The following is a 17,133-nucleotide window of genomic DNA, read 5'->3' on the forward strand; positions in this document are numbered from 1 at the left end:
CAAAATTTAGTTCAAGGCTGAAACCTGTCAAACAGAGCTCAATAATTAACAAATACAACAAAGGCAATAAACACTTCCATCAATACCAACATTGACTTTTTAATGAAAATATCGGTCCCATTTCATCAGTAAAATTTACAAAGATAAATAAGAAATGACAACATTAGAGAACTCTATTTACACTCAGACCCACATAAGATTAAACTACCTTGGACAAAAGGAGGAAGAGGAAAAACAAACGGAAAAAAAATCACACAACAGTCAGATAAAACTTCTGTAGCCTTCTGGTAAGCCTCAGGCTCGCTCAGCTCACTTTCTTCTAGGGGGAGCAGTCTTTGCCCCTGCCAAGGTGTGTAATCGAGTGTGTGTGGATGCTGTGTGATGTACCCCACACTGCAAAATAACAGACAATACACCATATGCAATTAAATAATTACACTTTATAAGTACTTCTTGGTGATGGGTTAGTAGAAATAAATGCAATAAAGGCACCAAGACAGTAACTCTATCAGTTCTGTGCACAAATAATTCGTTGCTCATGAATCAGGTATCTTTTCCTCCAGACGATGTCCTCCAAACTCCACCGACCCTCGAATGGGACCACCCTTGGATGTCGACCAAAATGCTCCTCACAAGTCTGTCCTTGTCCCCTCTCCTCACTAAAGACCCTGGGCCTCGGACTGCCACTTGGGGTGGGTTCAGTCAGCCAGCTTACAGAATTTCTCGGGTCGTGTCTCCTCCCTCTGTCCCCTCTGTGCCTTCTGACCAAAGCCTGCAAAAAACAATAGCTTTCACACGCAAGAAAGAATTACATCTATTCAGTTGCTTAGGAATGGCAATCCAAAGTCAAGTAATCTATGGTTAAAACCCAAATATGCTGCTATAGAGAACCCTTTACATCAGCACTTAATATTACAAAGAAGCCATTTTATTAGCCATAGCAGTTAACATGAAAAAGAAACCCCTTACACTTCTAACTATATACTTTCAACAGAAATGAACAGGATTCAACGCTCCATGTGTGTATATGCAATCGCAATCAGAAATACAGACCAGAAAACTTAAATGAGAGTCTGACTCAGAAAAATCAATTATCAATATGGAAGAAAACATTAACCAGTGGAATGAGTTTGACCCTCCTTGGGAGACATCTCAACGATCTGAGCAGATGAGGTGGTGACGAGGAAGCATCAAGCACCTGACTGAGATTTGGAGACCTCTTCCCAGAAACAGAGGGATTCCTTGCAGAAATACAGGACAAGGTGGTTAACAAAAAGAATTTAAAAATATCAGAAATACATACAATACAAACAAACAAGGCAGTAAGTGCAGAAAATGCCAAGAGAAACCAGACACAATCCAACACAGTCCAGGATCCTGCAGCAGTTTAACTCAATCTGATTTCTTATGCAGGTACAATGAAGTTCTAAATATCATTCACCAAAACCTTGCTTTAAAATACAAACTCATGAATGACAATCATAACTTCATTAAGGCACCATAAATTCAAGCCTGATCCAGTTAGGGACAGAATCTCATAATTTATATGATCATCAATAAATTATTACAGATAGGATAATCTACAATAACCACCCGGATATAAAATTAAAGGATAAACAAGCAGGAACAACTCCCTCAATGGATATAACCATTCTGAATACATACATCTGCCTCGACCAATGGGGCATCTCACCACAGACATTGTTTGTGTCGTTAGTCTGACAACTGAATTATTTTCCCTGTCAATCAGCTTCCAAATGTTGCTACTCTGTTACTTGTTGCCATGCCCCGCTGCTGAATCCCTTCTGCTCATCATACGTTCTTACCCCGACCATCATCCAGAGCCCCAAACTCAGCCCTGAGTGGACCCGCCTGTGGTTTCTCATCCAGCTCAATTGAACATCCAACTAATGGTTTCCTATTCTGCTTTCAGTCTCTAGAGGACAGTGGTGTTTTCTAACAACCCTTTAGAAGCAGGGAAAATGACCCATAATGTTGAAATGAACCCTGATTAAGGAGGTTAACTCCCAATGTCATTTTTCCTCAGCCCAGAGATTTGAGGAGCGAAGAACATCTCAGACAGAACTGCAGTCAGCTCGACCTCTTCAGTCTGCAGGAAATTCAAGGGAAACCTCTTCACCCACAGAGTGGTGACTGTTTGGAACCCATCACCACAGGGAGAGCAAGAGGGGAACAACAGGGGAGTATTTAAAAGGACTGTCATGGAACAGAATCACTGGCCGGGTCCAGCAGGCCTGAGTGCACTAGTTGTGTTATAAATTCACTAAGTACCAAAGACAGAGTTTAAAATAGAACTGATTTATTTGTCACAGATACAGAACCATAGAACACTACCTCACAGTACAGGCCCTTCAGCCCTGCGATGTTGTACCCACCCATATAATCCCCTAAAAAAAGTACTAAACCCACACTACCCGGTAACCCTCTATTTTTCTTTCATCCATGTGGCTGTCCAAGAGGCTGTGAAAAACCCCTAATATTTTATCCTCCACCAGCATCCCCGGCAAGTCATTCCTAGCACCCACAACCCTCTGTGTAAAAAAACTTACCCCTGATGTCTCCCCTAAGCTTCCCTCCCTTAACTTTGTACATATGCCCTCTGGTGTTTGCTATTCAGATCCTGGCTATCCACCGTATCTATGCCTCTTATAATCTTGTAGACCTCTATCAAGTCCCCTCTCATTCTTCTACGCTTCAAAGAGAAAAGTCCCAGCTCTGATAATCTCACCTCATAAAACTTGTTTTCCAATCCAGGCAACATCCTAGTAAATCTCCTCTGCACCCTCTGCATAGCTTCCACATTCTTCCTATAATAAGGTTACCAGAATTGATCACAACACTCTAAGTGTGGTCTCACCAGAGATTTGTAGAGTTGCAACATGACCTCTCTACTCTTGAACTCAATCCCGTTATTAATGAAGCCTAGCATCCCATAGGCCTTTGTAATCTCCATATCAACCTGTGCAGCGACCTTGAGGGATGTATGGATTTGAAACCCAAGGCCCCTTTTTCCATCCACACTCTTAAGTAACCGACCACTAACCCTGTACTCAGCCTTCTAGTTTGTCCTCCCAAAATGCATCACCTCACACTGATCCGGATTGAAGTCCATCTGCCACTTTTCTGCCCACCTCTATATCCTGCCTATATCCTCTTGTAACCTTCAACAACCTACAGCTCCATACACAACTCCTCCAATCTTAATGTCATCTGCAAACTTGCTCACCCATCCTTCCACCTCTTCATCCATGTCATTTATAAAAATCACAAAAGCAAGGGTCCCAGGACAGATAACTGCAGTACTCCACTAGTCACCAACCTCCAGGCAGAATACTTTCCTTTTACTACTACCCTCTACTTTCCTCCTTTAAGCCAATTTTTATTCAAACAAATAAGTTTCCATTGATCCCATGCCTCTTGACTTTCTGGATAAGTCTCTTGTGAGGCTCCTGTCAAATGCCTTACTAAAATCCATGTAGACCACAACTTCCATGCTACTCTCATCAATTTCTTTTGTTCCCCCTTCAAAAAACTCAATTAGGCTCATGGGGCAAGATCTTCCCTTCACAAAGCCATGTTGACTATCCTTGAGTAGACTGTACTTCTCCAAATGCTCGTAGATCCTACCCTTAAGAATCCTTTCCAATAGTTTGCAGACCACCAACATAAGATTCACTGGTCTATAGTTCCAGGATTCTCCCTATTACCTTTTTCAAACAAGGGTACTACATTTGCCATTCTCCAATCCTCCAGCACCTCCCCTGCAGCCAAAGAGGATTCAAAGAGCAAAGCTACTGCTCCAGCAATCTCTTCTCTCACTTCCCACAGCAACCTGGGGTATATCATGTCCGCAGCCCTGGGGATTTATCAATCTTGATGTTCTTAAGAAGATCCAACACTTCTTCTTCCTTAATGTCCACATTGTCCAGCACACAGGCTTGTTCTATTTCAACCTCACCCTGACCAACATCATTTTCACTTGTGAATACTGAAGCAAAGTATTCACTTAGGACCTCCCCAACCTCCTCCGCCTCCAGGCACATGTTGACATCTTTATCCTTTATTGACCCCACCTTCATTCTTGTCATCTTTCTGTTCTTGATATATGGATAGAACACATTGGGGTTCTGCTTAATCCTACATGTCAAGGCCTTCTCATGCCCCCTTTGAGCTCTCCTAAGTCCCTTCTTACTCTCTTTCCTGGCTACCCTAAATTTCTCATGAGCCCCTCCTGCTTCCTGCTCCATATATCTAACATATGCTTAAGGCACAAACTAACGGAGATGGGAGTAGACTCTCACATGGTGGATTGGATAGTGGACTACTTGACAGACAGACCTCAGTATGTGCGGTTGGGAGACTGTAGGTCTGACACGGTGGTCAGCAGCACAGGAGCGCCGCAGGGGACCGTGCTCTCTCCGGTCCTGTTCACCCTGTACACATCAGACTTCCAATACAACTCGGAGTCCTGCCATGTGCAGAAGTTCGCTGATGACACGGCCATAGTGGGGTGTGTCAGGAATGGTCAGGAGGAAGAGTATAGGAAACTGATACAGGACTTTGTGATATGGTGCAACTCATAATACCTGCATCTCAATATCACCAAGACCAAGGAGATGGTGGAGGACTTTAGGAGATCTAGGCCTCATATGGAGCCAGTGATCATTAATGGAGAATGTGTGGAGCAGGTTAAGACCTACAAGTATCTGGGAGTACAGTTAGACGAGAAGCTAGACTGGACTGCCAACACAGATGCCTTGTGCAGGAAGGCACAGAGTCGACTGTACTTCCTTAGAAGGTTGGCGTCATTTAATGTCTGTAGTGAGATGCTGAAGATGTTCTATAGGTCAGTTGTGGAGAGCGCCCTCTTCTTTGTGGTGGCGTGTTGGGGAGGCAGCATTAAGAAGAGGGACGCCTCACGTCTTAATAAGCTGGTAAGGAAGGCGGGCTCTGTCGTGGGCAAAGTACTGGAGAGTATAACATCGGTAGCAGAGCGAAGGGCGCTGAGTAGGCTACGGTCAATTATGGAAAACCCTGAACATCCTCTACATAGCACCATCCAGAGACAGAGAAGCAGTTTCAGCGACAGGTTGCTATCGATGCAATGCTCCTCAGACAGGATGAAGAGATCAATACTCCCCAATGCCATTCGGCTTTACAATTCAACCGCCAGGAGTAAGATATGTTAAAGTGCCGGGGTTAGGACTCAATGTGTTAAGTAAACTACTTAAGAACCTTTTAAAAGCTATTATGAATGCTTTTTGAGAGAGATGCATATCATATTTTTACTGAGTTAAGTATTGTATGTAATTAGTTTTGCTATAACAAGTGTATGGGACATTGGAAAAAATGTTGAATTTCCCCATGGGGATGAATAAAGTATCTATCTATCTATCTATCTTCCTCGATGTGTTGCCTCATGTGTTTCATCAGCCACAGTTCCCCTTTCCTACCATTTTTTCTTGCCTCAGTGGGACATACCTATCCTGACCCAGCACAAGTGTTCCCTAAACTTCCTTCATATTACTTCTGTGTTTTCACCTTTGAACATCTGTTTCCAATTTACTCTCGCTAGTTCCTGCCTCATCCCTTCATAGTTAGCACTTCCCCAGTTAAGCACTTTCCCATTTTGTCTGTTTTCACCCTTTTCCATACCTATGCTAAAGCTAAGGGAGTTGCAGTCACTCTCATCAAAATATTTCCCCACCAAGAGGTCTGTCACCTGACCAGGTTCATTACCCAGAACTAGATCCAGTATAGCCTCTCCTCTCATCGGCCAGTCCACATACTGTGTCAGGAATCCTTCTTGATCACACCTGACAAATTCAGCCCCATCTATCCCCCTTGCATTCAGGAGGTGCCAGTCAATATGAGGGAAGTTGAAATCACCCATAACTACCACCCTGTCTTTCCTGCACCATTCTAAAATCTGCCTTCTTATCTGCTCCTCGCTGTCCCAAGGGCAATTTGGGAGCCTACAGACTACTCCCAGCACACGTGATTGATCCTTTCCTATTTCTGACTTCCACCCAGACCGACACAGTGGATACTTCCTCTCCATTTCTATAGCCATGATACTATCCCTAACCCCTGATAGTAGCCATGATACCAGCAATGCTACTCACCTCCCCCTTTGCTACCTCCTATCCTATTCCTTTTAAAACACCTAAACCCCGGTACCTGCATCAGCCAAGTTTCAGCAATAGCCACAACGTCGTAGATCCACGTACTGATCCATGCTCTAAGTTCATTCTGTTTATTCCTAATACTCCTAGCATTGAAATACACAAATTTCAACCCCTCTGTGGCTACATTTATGTTTTATCGCCTGCCTGTCCTTCCTCACCAACTCAGAACACACAGCATCATGCCCTTGTCCTTCTACTCTAAACTCTACACTCACATTCTGATTCCGCCCCCCCCCCCCCGCCAAACTAGTTTAAACCCTCCCCAACAGCTTTAACAAACTTGGCCGCCAGGTCCCTTTCCAGTTCATGTGCAGCCCGTCCTTTTTGTACAGGTCAGACCTTTCCCAGAAGAGATCCCAAAGTTCCAGAAATCTGAACTCCTGCCTAAAGCATCTACTCTTCAGTCACACATTCATCTGCCGTGACTTCCTGTTCCTACCCTCTCTGTCTCATGGCACAAGTAGCAATCCTGAGATTACCACCCCTGAGGTCCTGCTTTTTAACTTTTTTCCTAACTCCTATATATGTCATTGGTCCCCACATGGACCACGACATCTGGCTGCTCACCTCCTTTCCTGAGAATGCTGAGAACTCGATCCAATATATCGCAGACCCTGGCACCAAGAAGGCAACAGACCATCCGGGATTCTCAATCTTTCCCACAGGACCTCTTATCTGTCCCGCAAACTATCGAATCCCCGATCACTACAGCTCTCCACTTTTCACTCCTTCCTTTCTGAGCTGAGGGTCCAGTTGCGGTGCCAGAGACGCGACCACTACAACTTGTCCCTGGTAGGTCACTCCCAACTGTATCCAAAATGGTATACTTATTATTGATGGGAACGGCCACAGGGGTGCTCTGCTCTTTCTGTCTATCCTCCTTCCCTCTCCTGACAGTTAACCAGTTACCTGCCTCCTGACTTTTAGGGATGATTGCCTCCCTGAAACTCTGATCTGCTCCAGCTTCAGTTCCCTAACTCGGTTTGACAAGAGCCACAGCTGGATGCACTTCTCTCAGGTGTAGTCATCAGAGACAATTGTACTGTCCCTGACTTCCCACATTCTACAATCGGAGCACTGGACTGCCTTATCTACTGCCTCCATTACCAACTCCAAAGATAATGAAATTAATTAAAGAAACCTACCCGGCCTTACCTTACTGGGAGCAAACTCGTCCTCCCCCTCTGCTCGCCAAAACCTCTCGAGCCAAAGCCTCATAGCTCCACTCCTTCACTGGCCGCTCTCCACTCCAGTCCATATTAAACTCAAGTCCCATTAAAGGTGAATATGCAGCAGAAATTCCTCCCATGCACAGTGACCAGGGTGATAACTGGGTGTGGTGAGCAGCAGCAATAATTACAGAGTTCAGCACCGACAGTTACTCTCAAAATAGTGTTCAGCAACAGTGATGGATAAATATCCAGCGAACAGCTTATTGAAACCTTCTCCATGGTAGTGTGTCACAAGTGTAACATGTTGCAAGGTTTCACTGCTCTTGTAATGGCCTCTCTGCAATGTTTCACTGCTGAGGTAATGATTTCTCTGTAGCAGCAATGTTAAGGTTATGACCAGAGATAACAGGGTTTTGGAGTTCGGGGCTATCTGATGAGAGAAATTTTGTTCTTTCTTGTCAGTCTGGAAGATAGGTTTTCGTGGTCTTTTGCCACGGAGAGATGAGAAGACACGAATGGTGAGAGTGGGCCCTTTTTCTTTGTTTTTAGTTTACTTCACTAACCATATAGTCAAAGTAAGAATTATAAAACTTAATCATTTAATCACATTTTGTTTACTGTTTGTTATTTCATGTTACTGATTTGTAACAGGGGATACATCAAGCAGCATCCACCCAAACGAGATTTCTTAAGTTTGGGTGGGCTGGGAGGCTATCATCCCCTATATTAAGCTGCTAGCTGAAGCAAGAGTTACACAGGGTTCGATGACTGAGTGAATCCCTTCCCACAATCACAGCAGGTGAACGGCCTCTCCCCAGTGTGAACACAATGATGCACATTTGGTTGAATTGGCTGAGAGAAGCTCTTCCCGCAGTCGGAGCAGGTGAATGGCTGCTCCCCACAGTACCTCGCTGGTGTGCCATTAGGGTGGATGACTGAGTAAATCACTTCCCACAGTCTGAGCAGTGAATGGCCTCACTCCAGTGTGAAATTTCTGATGTACCTTCAGATGGGATGAGTAAGTGAATCCCTTCCCGCAGTTTGAGCAGGTGAACGGCCGCTCCCCAGTGTGAACTCATCTATGTATCTTCAGTTAGGATGACTGAGCGAATCCCTTCCCACAGTCTGAGCAGGTGATTGGCCTCTCCCCAGTGTGAATTCGCTGGTGGACCTTCAGTTTAGATGACTGAGTGTATCGCTTCCCACAGTTTGAGCATGGGAACGGCCTTTCTCCAGTGTGAACTCGCTGATGTAGCTTCAGTTCGGATGAGCAAGTGAATCCCTTCCCACAGACTGAGCAGGTGAACGGCATCTCCCCAGTGTGAACTGACTGGTGTCTCAGTAGATGAGATGATTTAGTGAATCCCTTCCCACAGTCTGAGCAGGTGAACGGCCTCTCTCCAGTGTGAACTCGCTGGTGCACTTTCAGTTTAGATGAGCAAGTGAATCCCTTCCCACAGTCTGAGCAGGTGAATGGCCGCTCGCCAGTGTGAACTAACTGGTGTACCTTCAGTGTGGATGACTGAGTGAATCTCTTCCCACAGTCTGAGCAGGTGAATGGCCTCTCCCCAGTGTGAACTCGCTGGTGTACCTTCAGTTCAGATGACTGAGTGAATCCCTTCCCGCAGTTTGAGCAGATGAACGGCTGCTCCCCAGTGTGAACTCGCCTATGTATCTTCAATTTGGATGAGGAAGTGAATCCCTTCCCACAGTCTGAGCAGATGAATGGCCTCTCTCCAGTGTGAACTCGCTGATGTACCTTCAGTTCAGATGACTGAGTGAATCCCTTCCCGCAGTTTGAGCAGATGAACGGCCGCTCCCCAGTGTGAACTCGCCTATGTATCTTCAATTTGGATGAGCAAGTGAATCCCTTCCCACAGTCTGAGCAGGTGAACGACCTCTCTCCAGTGTGAACTCGCTGATGTACCTTCAGTTCTGATGACTGAGTGAATCCCTTCCCACATTTTGAGCAGGTAAACGGCCTCTCTCCAGTGTGAACTGACTGGTGTCTCAGTAGGTGAGATGACTTAGTGAATCCCTTCCCACAGTCTGAGCAGGTGAATGGCCTCTCTCCAGTGTGAACTCGCTGATGGACCTTCAGGTTAGATGAGCAGGTGAATCCCTTCCCACATTCTGAGCAGGTGAACGGCTGCTCCCAAATGTGAACTCCCTGGTGAGCCATTAGGTCAAGTAACCGAGTGAATCCTTCCCCACAAGTTCAGCAGATGACAAGCCTCTGCCCAGTGTGAACTGACTAGTGTGTCCACAGTTGGAATGACCAACTGAATGCCTTCTCAGCCACAGAACAGATGAATGGCCTTACCCAGTGTGAACTTTCTGATGTATGTTCAGTTGAAATGACCGAGTGAATCCCTCCCCACAGTCTGAGCAGGAAGGTTGATCGAGTGAATCCCTTGCTCCTCTTCTTAAGTATCTGGACAGAGACCACAAAACTGGCATGCTAGGTTCAAGCTTCCCATAGACAAATTCCTTGTCATTTTTAACCTGTAATCATATTTACAAAATCCATCAGTGGGTGTAGGACAACATTTCAGATGAGATCACTAGAGTTGTGAAGGTGTGATCTGGCATCACATTGTTACAGTGAAGTTCAATCCAAATTGGAGAGAGAAATCATTTTTAACTCGGCACAGTGCTGGTATCTGGAATGACCAACAAATTCTCTGATACCCTTCCTGTCTCTATAAGAATGGGGCATTTCTGTCATCTCCAATCTGTGACCTGGCTCAGTTTGACTCTCTCCATTGGTATTATTCCCTGTTCCCACTGAGCTGCCTGGGTGCCTGGCCCCACAGTAACTGAAACACTCTCACACAAATAGCCGGTAGTGCATTTCACGCACCCACCACTCTCTCAGTAAAAAACTTACCCTTGACCTCCCTTCGGTATCTATTTCCAAGCACCTTAAAACTATGGCCCCTTGTGTTCGCCATTTCAGCGCTCAGAAGAAACCTCTGGCTATCCACATGATCAATGCCCCTCATCATATACATCTAAAAGAAAAGGCTCTAAACATAAATAAGGAAATTATACATTGCTTTGAGGATTTGTTTGAAGTCTACAAAATTATGAGGGTATAGATAGGGTAAATGCAAGCAGCTTTTTCCAATGAGGTTGTGTGGGACATCAACCAGAGGTCGTGGGTAAGCGGGGAAGGTGAAAATTTAACGGCAACATGTGGAAAAGCTCTTCACTGAAATGGTTGTGAGAGTGTGGAATGAGATGTCAGCACAAGTGGTGACTATGAGCTCAATTTCACCATTTAAAAGAAGTTTGGATGGGAGCCTGGATGGTAGGGGTATGGAGGGCAATGGTCCCGGTGCAGGCAGTTGCATTAGACAGATTATATATTTGTTCCGCATTGCAAGATGGGCTAAATCGCCTGTTTCCGTACTGAATTTCTCCATGTTTCTATGGCAGAGAATCTGGACAAATGTTTGGAAAACTGTTTTGAAGGGAAAATTGGTAGCAGTGACAATGCAGCAGCAGTGGCTGGAGTTCTGGTAGCAATTCGGGAGATGAGTGATCGATACATCCCAAAGAAGTGGAAGCATTGGAGAGGCCGGAGGACACAACTGTGCTGAAATGAGAAGTCAAAGCAACATAAAGGCCAAAGAGAGGGCAAACAAAAGAGCAAAAACTATTGGGAAGCTTTTAGAAACCAACAGAAGTCGACTAAAAAGAAAGTCAGATGAACTGAGGGCTTGGAATTATGATACTGTAGTCATTAATGAGTCTTGGTAGCACCCAGCAGTCTAAGGCTTTGACAGGAACAAAATAGCTGGGGCCTCAATATCTCTTGAAAACCAAGGCTCCCTGCACCAGTTACCTTTCAATATTTATTTTGACAGGCACATACAAACTCCACACATTCAAAATTTCACTTCTGAAGGCCTCACACTTACCAAGTACTCCTTTGCCAGGAAACAGCCTGTCCCAAACCACACTTGTCAGATCCTTTCTGATACCATCAAAATTGACCTTTCTCCAATTTAGAATCTCAACCCGTGATCCACACCTCTCTTTTTCCATAGTTACTTTGAATCTCATGGCATTATGATCACTAATTGCTGTCACCAGCCCTGGATCATTTCCTAACAGCTTATTGCACACTTCTATGTTGGGAAATCTATGTACTGGTTAAGGGCACATTTGACAAACTCTACCCCATCAAGTCCTTTTACAGCATGGGAGTCCCAGACAATATCTGGAAAATTAAAATCACTTACTGAATCAACTTTTGTTTCTTGGCATGGTCTGCGACCTCTCTGGAAATTTGTTCGTCTAAATCCCTCAGACTGTTGGGTGCAACTAAGTCCCAGTAATGGCTACAATATCATAATTCCCTGTCCTGAGCTCATCTGGCTTTCCTACGATGCTTCTTGCATTGTGATATACACAGCTCAGCACATTCATCGCACCATGCTCAACCATTTGATTGCTGACTCTGTCTGAGGTCTGAACAACATCTGACTGGTGTCAAGAAAACAAACTCTCCATCATTGTCACAAAAACAAAGCAGCTGATTGTGGATGACAGGAGGAATGTAGACAGGCTAACTCCTATTGACATCAATCAATCTGGGGTTGAGAGGGTGAACAGCTTTAAGTTCCTCGGCATAAAATCACCAAGGATCTCACATTGTCTGTACATACCAGCTATGTTGTGAAAAGAGCACAACAGACCTCTTTCACTTCAGATGGTTGAAGAACTTTGGGATGGGGCCTCAAATCCAAAGAACTATCTACAGGAACACAACTGAGAGCATCCTGACTGGCTGCATCACTGCCTGGTATGGGAACTGTACTTCCCTTAATCACAGGGCCCTGCAGAGAGTGGTGCAAACAGCCCAGTGCATCTGTAGTTGTGAGCTTGCCACTATTCAGGAAATTTACAGAGACAGGTGTGTAAAAGGGGCCCAAAGGATACTGGGGACCCAATTCACCACAACCACAAACTGTTCCTGCTGCAACCATCCAGGAAACAGTACCACAGCAAAAGGATCAACAGGCTCCAGGACATCATCTTCAAACAAGCGATCAGACTGATTAATTCATGCTGATGCGATTGCATTTCTGTGTTATGTTGACTATCCTATGTACAAATTATTTATTATAAATTACTATAAATTATACACTCCACATTTAGAAGAGAATTAACGTAACGTAAAGATTTCTACTCCTCATGTATATGAAGGATGTATGTGAGAAAGTCAATTCAATTCAATTCACCCTCTCCACTATCTGTTCTGTCATTCTGGCTCCCGTTCCCCCTACAACTTATATTAACCACATCACCCCTCCCCTCACACTAGCATTAGCAAGCTTACCACTGGGATATTAGTCCCCTCTTGTTCAGTTCCCCTAACTAACAAATCCCATATCAACCCTTTGACTTTCCTCTGCCAAGTTATCCCCCTGCAACAGTTTCTTATGTGGTCCACCTGCTGTTGAGTGGGACAGCAACAAGAGTATTCTGTGATGGCTATTTAACATCATTCCTCTTCCTAACTCTCACCCAGTTTCTTGTGTCCTGCAACTTGGGTGCAACTCACCTCTCTTCCCATCATATCTGTCATCCCCTCCATCTCCTGGATGATCTGGAATTCATCCATTTCCAGCTCCAACTCCCTAAAGTGCAGGGTTACAAGCTGCAGCTGGATGCACATCTTGTAGGTGAGGGCATCAAGGACACTGGAGATCTCCCACCTTCCCAACAATGGCCCCACTAATTTTTAATGACCAGTGTGCACACAAATCTTGTACTGAGCATTTTCAACCCAGTGACAACATGTGCATAGTGACTTTTATATAGAGATGTATTCATTTTAACAACTAGCAAATAAATGTCGACAAGAACTTGGATCTCCTCTTGGTATGATCAAGTTCATCTGCACTCTCACGAAACCTATGTAGCAGGCCTGTAACAGGTAATGAAGGATTTTCTCACCAGAGCTTCCGCACACTGTCCATATGTGGTTTTCTTGCTAAATAATGCTTTAAAAAGTCAAATTTCCAAATATCACTCCACTTCTTCCCATTTGTAAAGTTTCTGGCAACCTTTGCATCACCACAATACGCACAAGTAGCACAAGTTTCTATATTGGACATAAGTATTTCTCCTGAAACCTCCTAAGGAATTGAGGATATATTAAAAAAAAATCATTTTGAACCTATGTAACCTCTGGCTAAAAGAATAATTGGGACTGAATAGGAATTTTTCAACTGAAATAAACTCCCGACTTCTCTGGCTAGCTAATGCAGGCTCATTACCAGTTCTCTGCGGCTTTCAGAGAGACACACTGAGAGCTGATAACATTATACATTGTACCCTCATTTGAGTAAAGGGAGGAGGACAGGAATGAACATCTGTCTGTAATTATCTCACGGCCTTGCAAAGGTAATAACTGATAAGGACTGGAAAGTACATCCATCTGTAATTAAAACCTTGATTTAGCGAACTCTCTTATCTCAGCAAACATGAGGAAATCTGCAGATGCTGGAATTTCAAGCAACACAGGCAAAATGCTGGTGGAACGCAACAGGCCAGGCAGCATCTATAGGAAGAAGCAATGTTGATGTTTCCAGCCGAGACCCTTCATCAGGACTAACTGAAAGAAAAGATAGTAAGAGATTTGAAAGTAGTGGGGGGAGGGGGAAATGCGAAATGATGAGAGAAGACCGGAGGGGGTGGGGTTAAGTTAAGAGCTGGAAACGTGATTGGCGAAAGGGATACAGAGCTGGAGCAGGGAAAGGATCATGGGACAGGAGGCCTAGGGAGAACAAAAGCAGGAAGGGACATGGAGAACAGGCAGAGTGATGGGAAGAGAGAGGAAAAAATGGGAGGGGGGAAATAAATAAATCAGGGATAAGGTGGAGGGGCATTAACAGAAGTTAGAGGTCAATGTTCATGCCATCAGGTTGGAGGCTACCCAGACGGTATATAAGGTGTTGTTCCTCCAACCTGACTGTGGCTTCATTTTTACAGTAGAGGCCATGGAAATGGGAATATCAGACATATCAGAATGTGAACAGGACATGGAATTAAAATGTGTGGCCATTGGGAGATTCTGCTTTCTCTGGCTGACAGAGTGTAGGTGTTCAGCGAAACTGTCTCCCAGTCTGCGTCGGGTCTCACCAATATATAAAAGGCCGCACCTGGAGCACCAGAAGCAATATACCACTCCAGCCGACCCACAGGTGAAGTGTTGCCTCAGCTGGAAGGACTGCTTGTGGCCCTGAATGGTGGTGAGGGAGGAAGTATAAGGGCAGGAGGAGCACTTGTACCACTTACAAGGATAAGTTCCAGGAGAGAGATTGGTGGGAAGGGATTGGGGGTGGGGGAACAAGTGGACAAGGGAGTCTCATTGGGAGTGATCCCTGTGGAAAGCAAAAAGAGGCAGAGGGAATGATGTGCTTGATAGTGGGATTCCGTTGGAGGTAGCGGAAGTTACGGAGAATTATACAGTGGGAATTTCCATTTTGTAGCATATGAAGTAAGTCGCATTCCTAGCAGCTCTCTCTTTTAATATATTTTATATCCCACTAACAGATCCCTTTTAGCTTTGATAATTTATTACTTCTACTGAAGGATCTATTACTTCTATTGAAGGATTTACGACTGAATTACAATGGCCGAAAAAAATTGTTCTGGTATTGAACTGAGACGCGGCAAAACTTCTCCTGAAACGGAGCAAACGGAACAAACCAAGAAAACGGAGGAATCTGTTACATTAGCAGGAATATTTTCTTCAATACAAGACATGAAATCATAATTCAGATTGCTTAATATTAAAATTGATCATCTGGCCAGTTCAAATGAGAAGCTTGAAAAAGCTATTTCTACGATTCAAGACTCTGAAAAATTTGGACTCTCAGCTTCTAACACTTCAGCAGACTACAACACGAACTGAGAATGAGCATGATTTATTTAAGCAAACTATTAAAGAACAAGGAGAGGAGATATCTTCGATGGAAAAGAAAATCAATGAAGTTACCTAGGAACTATCCAAAACAAAGAAAAGAATGGTTGATTCAGATAGTAGAGGGCATTAAGGTAATTTGCAAATTCTGGACTGCCTGAAAATACTGAAGCCGGTGATCTGTTAAAATTTTTCTCAGATATGTTGTACTCACTTTTTAATGTGATCCTCAAAGCTAGCCCCTTAATCGACAGCCCATTAATGGTGGATATGTGGAATGCTCTGCCCCAGAAGGCAGTGGAGGCTAAGTCTCTGGATGCATTCAAGAGAGAGTTAGATAGAGCTCTTATAGATAGAGGGGTCAAGGGATATGGGGAGACGGCAGGAATGGGGTACTGATTGTGCATGATCAGCCATGATCACAGTGAATGGGGGTGCTAGCTAGAAGGGCCGAACAGCCTACTCCTGCACCTACTCTCTATTGTCTATTGACAGAGCCCACAGATTTCCATTTTCTCGGTGTTCATCCGAATTACGTCCTCGACCAGTTGTACTTTCTTTGCATTATTATACGACTAAAGAAGCTATTCTTCAAGAAGCCAGAAAGAAGCAGAAATTAATCTTTAATTCAACACAGATTCATATAGTCAAAGTCTATCCTCCTGAAATCTTTGCTGAAAGAAGGAAATATCGAGAAGTTATGAGTGAAATGTATAGATTTATACAGATCCCTTTGCTTTCCAGCAATGCTGCTAATTTTTCCTGAAAAATCTCAGTCACTGAGAATCTACTCTCCTCAGGAGGGATGGGAGTACATTAAAAATCTTAAAGTTAAGCCTACTGAATAAAATATTAAAGTCATTCCAATTATTCAATACGCAATTTTGAAGTATTTGCTGTATGTTGTTTATGGATCTTCTGAGTTAAGTACATTCTATACCTTTTCAGTCTTTGGTATGGGACATGGCTGATCTAATTTTTTTTACCTTATTAGTAATTAGTACATATGTATCTGTTTTGTAGGGTACCTTTATAGTATTGTACACTAATGGTCTCTGTAGGACCTGTTGTGTATTATTTTTTTAATTTATTTTATTTGTGTCAATACTTATAGCTTTAGGTCTGTTATATATATACTCATTTACTTTACTTTTTCGAAAGAAAGAATAATGTTTGTAATATTATTTGATCGAATTTATTCTCTTTTTTTGAATATGTGTTAAAGCTACTTTAGCTGATTCTAAGATGGCCGTTGTTGATTATGTTTTTATTACTATTAGACATAACATTATAGTAGTTGAATTCTGCTTGTGCCTTTTATTATGACTATTGCCTGTGGGATCCTTGCTTTACTTTAATATACGGAGCTGCAAGATGAAGAACAGGGTCAAGGGTTATTAGTTAGCATGGGACCAACCTATCGGTCTCTTTGTTCTTATCTTTTGGAAGGCAGGAGTGGGCGGGGTCTATTAGAGTAGGATTTTTTTCCTTAATTGGGCAGTTCTTTTGATGGATTTCTCTTTTGAAAATGCATCATTCCTTCTGGTTATACCCGCGCATTCTGGTTTAATCTGTACTTGTGTAACATTTCTTTTATATATTAAATTCAATTTTAAACAAGGATGTTAATAAAATCAATATAATATCTTGGAATTGGAACGGTGTCAATCACCCCATTAAGCGTAAAAAGAATAAGAAATTAAAAACACTTAATGCAGATATTATTTTTGCGCAAGAAAATCATATACGAAAACAGGATGAGGACAGCTTTTTCCGCTTTTGGAAAGGGCCTTTGTTCCACTCGCTATCT

The 17,133-nt window shown here is 43.5% G+C and overlaps 1 protein-coding gene across 1 annotated transcript in view; it reads right to left on the bottom strand.

Moving 5' to 3' along the window:
• Positions 1–420: 420 nt before the first annotated feature.
• Positions 421–17,133, bottom strand: part of LOC140721974 (uncharacterized) — a 52,633-nt gene continuing 35,920 nt past the window's right edge. Inside the window, 3 exon segments of the mRNA XM_073036802.1 lie at positions 421–772; positions 1,118–1,241; positions 7,365–9,476. Of these exon segments, the coding sequence (XP_072892903.1) occupies positions 8,304–9,476 (1,173 nt within the window). The 3' untranslated portion in view covers positions 421–772; positions 1,118–1,241; positions 7,365–8,303.

The sequence above is a fragment of the Hemitrygon akajei genome, unplaced genomic scaffold (assembly GCF_048418815.1).
Source record: "Hemitrygon akajei unplaced genomic scaffold, sHemAka1.3 Scf000066, whole genome shotgun sequence".
NCBI classification, from domain to species: Eukaryota; Metazoa; Chordata; class Chondrichthyes; order Myliobatiformes; family Dasyatidae; genus Hemitrygon; species Hemitrygon akajei.